The 7,261-nt window shown below is 45.5% G+C and overlaps 1 protein-coding gene across 1 annotated transcript; it reads left to right on the top strand.

The window, feature by feature from the left end:
• Positions 1-3,759: 3,759 nt before the first annotated feature.
• Positions 3,760-7,044, top strand: LOC133909591 (BTB/POZ domain and ankyrin repeat-containing protein NPR5-like). Its single transcript, XM_062352091.1, has 2 exons — positions 3,760-4,790; positions 5,789-7,044. The coding sequence occupies exons 1-2, from the start codon at positions 4,269-4,271 to the stop codon at positions 6,770-6,772; spliced, it is 1,506 nt and encodes a 501-aa protein (XP_062208075.1). The 5' UTR covers positions 3,760-4,268; the 3' UTR covers positions 6,773-7,044.
• Positions 7,045-7,261: the final 217 nt, after the last annotated feature.

Genomic DNA, 7,261 nt, shown 5'->3' with positions numbered 1-7,261 from the left:
ACTCTTCTTCTATTTTTTCTCCAAGCTGAAAGGTACTCCAGCGTGTAAAAACTTCAGAACACATGACCATTTGATATGTGTATTTTTCTTCGGACTTATCCAATTCAATCAATCTTTGTTTCAATTGGTAACTTTTTCATATATTAAATTTATGAGACCTACTAAGGCATATAGTTAATAAACATGTTAGTCTCATTGACTATATTATCATTAATCACGAAAATCACATACATGCTTAAAAGAGCCATATTCGTTACACTGAACAAGTAAAAGAATATAGCATAACAAAAGATGTATTTGTATTCACAGAATTCACACCATGATCATATCATTTCGAGTAAGGAGGGATCGTATCCTATAGAGTTAGTTGTCCGTAGCAATATGAAATAGGTGGAGTGCGGGAGGCGGCGCACCTTCTGGAGAAACATGGCGATGAATGCACGGAAGGTAAATATAGGAGATTAAATATATTTTTAAAATGTATAGAAGTCAAATATTAGACGTCTAGGTATAAAAGCAAAGGATAGGATATTAAATGTATTTTTAAAAGGAAGAACGAGGTCTACCTTTGTACTGTAACTGTTTAATTGACTAAGTGGACGGTGGAGATCGATTAGATCAGCCACAACTCATATATTTATAGGAGTATAGATATACAAGTATATATAGATATTCAATTATCATATTACTAATTATAATCAATTCGTCATTTTCTTTATTGGATCATAAAGAGTTGAATCCACTGAAGATTCACTGGTCAACTAACTAGTGAACGCTTCCTATTTCCTAATTAGTGGAAGTTCCAACCAAATGTGGATGGATTTTAAAGATTTCAACTCGAGGATTCAAACCATCAGCTTGGAAATTCGAACTTCCAAAGCATAATTTTGGAGTCAAGTCATGAATGGATTAGGAAGCATTGATCAATCAATTATAAGTTAGCTAGCGACTTCGCTGCTTCATCTTAATTTCTTTGGCATAAGGTACTTGCTATTGATGGGATTTGATCCCGCCATTTCTTTACGGCTTTCTCCCTTAATTGTTAACTTGCTGCACCTAGCTTGCAAGGAATATACTCGCAACGTCATGGGTGGCTTTTTCTTGGATTATCTAATCTTAGAGGAAGAATGGATAGGGGAAAAGGAAAGAAAAGAAAAGGATGGAACTAAAAGTCAATGAGTAGCATAAAGAACATATTCCTGTAGCAACTAATGAACCGTTATTATAAAACAAAAAAGTAATTAACAAAGATTTCTTCATGATACTTTATGCAGTCCCTAATCATCACCTAATAATGCTTCGGATCACTGGGACGATTAACAAATACATGATGGGGAATCTTCTCAAATTAACCAACAGAAAGAATGATCGCTGATAGCTGCGTATGTATACAGCTATATCTCTACGCACACTCAACAATCTGAAATTCTGAATAGATGCTGTGTCTTCCATGTCATCTTAAGGGTATGCCTGAGCCGATACTTTACTTGAAAGCTTGCAGGCATCCATTCTTTTTTTAGAAGCTAGGTGGGACGCAATTATCACCAAATCATTTTTTGGTAGGGTGTCGCTCTTTTTCCCATATTTTTTCCGTCTTCTTGACTTACTACTGCTCTAATATCCCGTACTTTTTTGTTCAATAGCAGCAAATGAAATTATGATAGTTAGGAATTGTGATGTGTCACCTACTAGGAATGACTTGTTAGTTTTTGCAATGTGATTAACAGCGACACAGCATATATGTGTACTAGTCCATATCAGTGCACGTGCAAGTATTTTATAAGATACATAAATAAATTTCGTGGGGAAGAGTTTTTCTTGTGTTTTTAAGAATTATAACTTGAAGCATATAGCGATATTTTAGAATTACACTTCTTTTATATATATGAATAAAAGTATAATTTTTAATCTCTAATATTAGTCATTTAAAAAAGAATTTATCCTGTAATAATTTAGGTAACTACTTTTTATCTATTTATAACACACTTATATTAAGATTGTGGTGAGACTTGTTTTTATTATCATACTCTTTCCTAGAGTTGTTTAGTTTAAAATGAATGGTTGTGATCTTCTCGCTTCTCTTACCTCCCTATGGTTCGATCTTTTTTTTTTCTAACGTGAATATCGGTCCAAATGGCCAAACCCAACCGCACATATCTTCATCGCACCCCAGTTTCGTGCCCTCACCACCGCTCCTCGTTCTTCTGTCGTCCACTCGAGCTTGCCCTAGGCGAGTTCTGAGACCTCTAGGACGCGCTAACACCACTATATGATATTCTGCATCGAGCAAAGAACTCTGGTTTGCCATTCATGCGCCTGCTTTGTGGCCATGTCCGCAAGCTTCGTGTTGCCTGCAATGATGCCTCCTTGTCTCCCTGGCACGCTCCAGCAGCTGCTTGGATTTTATTTGTTCGCCAGTGCTTGCACAAAACTTCTATCTCAATCTGATGTAAACTTATACATGATATTATATAGAGTCCTTGCAAGGAAAATTTGGAGAATATTTGGTATATATCATAATCTATCCTGCTAGAGCATGCGAGAGTTGAAACACCATCCAGACTCAATGCAATACGTATACATGACTAAATTGATTATTGCAAGGAAAGTTTGGAAAAGGTTTAAAGCATATCATGATCTACCCTGCTAGAGCATGCAAGAGTTGAAATTTTTTGAGGACTCCAATACGTATATGTGCCTAAATTGATGACCGAGTTTGCTCTTTGTCTCTTCTTTTTTGACGTTTATATGATTGAAGTCATGTTTCCTTACACGTGACTCGTTGCGTTATGTTCTGAACAATATCTTTCATCTAATATGTTACATGTTTTTTATGGTACTGGTTGTCTAGAAGATTCATCGGCTATGGATTATTAAGCAGCTAAATCAATGAACAGATGTTTTTTTTAGAATTTCTATGATTTCTTTATTTTTCTAGCATGTCTCCGCCTAAGATTAACGTGAAAGAATTTCAAAATCTCTCAAAAACTAGGGATTTTTTTATAGGGATTGTTTGGGCTCTGTGACGAACAATAAACACCATAGCTATCGAGAAGAGGTTCCCTAACAAATATGCATGAGTGCTGATCCTCATTGTATCATTCGTGCAGAAATAAAATATCCTATTCAACAAAGATGGAAGGGCTAATATGGACAATACCTCATATCAGGTCCGAGGGTGGCTACGAGGTTTCACTCCTACCGAGGGTCCAGCTTCTGATGTCTGCGAGCTCTGATCTGGTGCCTTCGTTTAATATCTGTAATAGGTCGATATGTGTATTTGCTACTTTGGTTCTTAGAAGTTTTGAACTATCTGGTCCGCTGGTTTCCCCAACTGTTAACTTGTTTTTTTCGTTTTCTTTTTCTTCTGATAATATTATGAACCTACTAATTAGCTTTCAATATAAACCGAGGTAATTTCTGTAAAAAAAAATAGTCCATTTATTGATTCGACAAATCAAGCATGACTCTGTTTCTAGTATTATGCTAGATTTAGCAGCGGTCTGAGAATAATCGATGTGCAACTACGTACAAAAGCAGATATTTCAGCCACAATCGATTTATGATGTTCACCAGTCGAAGTATGGAACTCTCTTAATTTTCTTCACACGCTATGCCTCCACGCACTCAATGCTCTCTCTATGTCCCCAAATTATTTCCGGGCCCCTGAAGTGAAGACATGAACATGTTTTGTTTGTGCATGTACAGTTTATCTCTCTCTGTGTGTGCATTTGTAGACCCACCAATTATTTATGCCCCCAGCCGCCCAGGACAGCCACCCGCATTGCCCTCTTTTCCCCATACATACACCTCAAACCCCCTCCCTCCAAGACAGCCTCAAAAAAATCTCGAGCACATACAGCAGTCCACCTCTAGTCGAGAGAGAAAAGAAGGCAGGGGAAAAGGAGGAGGGGACAAAAACTCGATAGAGAGAAAGAGAGGGACAGAAGCGAAGAGGGGAGAGGAAGGGAAGTGGTCACAGACAGAAGAGAAGATCAAAAGAGATCGGGAGATGCAGCACAAGTTTGGATCTCTAGAGCAGCTGCAGCAGCAGAAGCCAGGAAAGCAGTAGCAACCGCTTCCACCACTCCTCCCCCTGACTCCCTGAGGCTGTGGCTGAAGCTGAGGCGAGGAGAGCAAAGCAAGCTCCCTCCCTGATAGTCTCTCTTCACCTCTGATCCATCTCCACCACCCTAGCAGCAATTGAAGGAGAAACAAGCTAGGGAGGAGGAGATCGAGCAAGAGACACGGGGCGGGGGCGGGCGGCCATGGAGGACACCCTCAAGTCGCTGTCCATGGACTACCTCAACCTTCTCATCAACGGGCAGGCCTTCAGCGACGTCACGTTCAACGTGGAGGGCCGCCCCGTGCACGCGCACCGCTGCATCCTCGCCGCGCGCAGCCTCTTCTTCCGCAAGTTCTTCTGCGGCGCCGCCGCCGCCGCCGACCAGGCCGCGGCCGCGCCCGGCGCGCTGCTCCTGGACCATCTCAGCCCGCGCTCCCCCTCCGGCTCCTCCGCGTCCTCCCCGCGCGGCGCCGGCGGCTCCGCGGCAGCCGCGCCCGGCGCCGTGATACCGGTGAACTCTGTGAGCTACGAGGTGTTCCTGCTGCTGCTGCAGTTCCTGTACAGCGGTCAGGTGTCGTTGGTGCCGCAGAAGGGCGAGCCCCGGCCGGGCTGCGGTGAGCGTGGCTGCTGGCACACCCACTGCGCCGCCGCCGTCGACCTCGCGCTCGACACCCTCGGCGCCGCCCGCTCGTTCGGCGTCGAGGAGCTGGCCCTCCTCACCCAGGTAATCAACTATCTCGTCTAATCCCCCGATTGCGATTCTTGATTTGCCCGCTGTTTTGCTGATTTCTTCATTCTTTCTGTTCTCCTAAATAAGGGAAAGAAAAGAAACAAGAAAAGAAGAACAATTTCTTTCCTTTATTTTTCCTGGGAATTGAGGATATGTTGTGGGGATCAAGATGGGAGTTGGGGTTGGTTATGTTGGGATTGGCGAGCATTCTGCCGCATTGATTTGATCTCTGTACCCCTGCTTCGACTCCAGCCTTTTTAAATGAAGCGAAGTATGAGTAGCAGTAGCCAGTAGTCGCCGTCGCCGTCACCGTCGCCGCCTGCCTGCTTGCGCACGCGTGCGTACCTGTGCTTTCTTTCTCTCTTTGTCCATCCATCTTTCTGTCCGTCCATCCGTGATCCGTCTGCTGCTGAGCAGCAGCAGCAGCAGCTTGCATCCTTTCGTCCTCCTCCCGTGCTTTCTCCTTTCGTTCTTAGGGTTCGTTACAAGGAAATTTCTCTTTTCCTTTTCGCCACTGTTCGCGCATCACCCTCCCATGTTCTTCTTTCTTTACATCTAATCTTACCACTGCACTCTTTCATGGTCACTGTTGCAGCACAATTAAGCAGCACATATATAAAGCTTTCCGTAGTCCAAAGTCCAAACTGTGCAATTAGCATTCCAGCACCTTCACTTCTTTTCTCTTGATTTGCAATTTGGTCTAGGGTTTCTTCATGTTGGGTTTCAACAAGACCTAATGCTACTTCTCTAATCCTCTCTTTTCTGTGATTTTCCCCCAAACTTTTGCTCCCCGAATCAGCACCATGATGCTCCCATACTGTTTAACTCTCATGTTCCCCTTTCTCTATATTTTATGCACAGGGTCAATCCACTATGCTTATCTGATTCGCATCTCTCCCCCCTTTATATCCCACAGCGCGTTGTGCTTCCACACCTCTATGCTTTTTGCATTGTGCTCCTACTTACAGTGAGGATTTGGTTAATTGTTGCAGAAGCAGCTGGCCGGGATGGTGGAGAAGGCGTCGATCGAGGATGTGATGAAGGTGCTCATGGCGTCGCGGAAGCAGGACCTGCACCAGCTCTGGACCACGTGCTCCCACCTCGTCGCCAAGTCGGGCCTCCCGCCGGAGGTGCTCGCCAAGCACCTGCCCCTTGACGTCGTCGCCAAGATTGACGAACTCCGCCTCAAGTCCACCATGTCCCGCCGCTCGCCGTTCCTCGCGCACCACCACCCGCACCACCCCGCGGGAATCGAGGCCTCGTCCGCGGCCGACATCGACGACCACCACAAGATCCACCGCATGCGCCGCGCGCTTGATTCGTCCGACGTCGAGCTCGTCAAGCTCATGGTAATGGGCGAGGGGCTCAACCTCGACGAGGCACTCGCGCTGCACTACGCAGTGGGGAACTGCAGCCGGGAGGTCGTCAAGGCTCTGCTGGAGCTCGGCGCCGGCGACGTCAACCACCCGGCGGGGCCCGCCGGGAAGACGCCACTTCACGTCGCGGCCGAGATGGTGTGCCCAGACATGGTCGCAGTGCTGCTCGACCACCACGCCGACCCCAACGTACGCACCGTCGACGGCGTCACGCCGCTCGACATCCTCCGCACGCTCACCTCCGACTTCCTCTTTAAGGGCGCGGTGCCGGGCCTCGCGCACATCGAGCCCAACAAGCTCCGGCTATGCCTAGAGCTCGTGCAGTCGGCGGCCATGGTCATGTCCCGCGAGGACGCGCACACTGCAGCAACGCCGGTCAATGCCGCGCCGATGTACAGCGAGCCTCCTGGTGGCGCCGGCCCAGTGTACAGTGCAAGTGGCACGAACATGAGCATGGTGAATCTGAGCTTGGACAACAGAATGGTGTATCTGAACCTAGGGATGGATGCGCAGTTCGGCAAGATGAGCGACGGCGATGACGGCGGGAGCAGAGGGCAAGGAGGCCCCTCTTCGTTGTTCTCCCCGCATGGCTTCCATTGACAAGCTGAGGTGGCTGCTCTACTATCTCCTTGTAAGCTTAGAACTAATTAATTACATGTTATCCATATCCACATTACAGGAGATGAGATCATGAGAATGGTAAGATAATCCTTTTGCCCTATCAACCTCTGACTCTTAGTAGAGAGACCATGCATCACAAGAGTTTCATGGTGAGATAATCTATTAGTGTCTAGTTTTTTTTGTTGTTTTATTGATGGGGGTGTTGTCCTGGAAATTCTAAGTGGCCATTAAGAGGTAAAACAGTTTTTTGATGGTGGGTCATGTGCATCGATGCATCGAGCCATGCATAGGCAACAAAGCTACTAATCCATAACGTGACTTCTACAGTATGTTTGTCTCAAACCATTTTTCAGTTAATCCTTTTAAAGATCGATTGAGCCAGTATTCAGTTATTATGTGGCCTTCTACCTCCAAATTTGCACGCAAAATATTTTAGTTTGTATGGGCCATGGCCCATGGTTATACTAC

This window comes from Phragmites australis, chromosome 2 (genome assembly GCF_958298935.1).
Source record: "Phragmites australis chromosome 2, lpPhrAust1.1, whole genome shotgun sequence".
NCBI lineage: Eukaryota > Viridiplantae > Streptophyta > Magnoliopsida > Poales > Poaceae > Phragmites > Phragmites australis.
This window is presented reverse-complemented; position numbering and strand designations above follow the sequence as displayed.

Coding starts and splice junctions, on each gene's coding strand:
- LOC133909591 (XM_062352091.1), top strand. CDS start 4,269: ATGGAGGACACCCTCAAGTCGCTGTCCATGGACTACCTCAACCTTCTC. Junction 4,791..5,788: donor AGCTGGCCCTCCTCACCCAG/GTAATCAACTAT, acceptor TAATTGTTGCAG/AAGCAGCTGGCCGGGATGGT.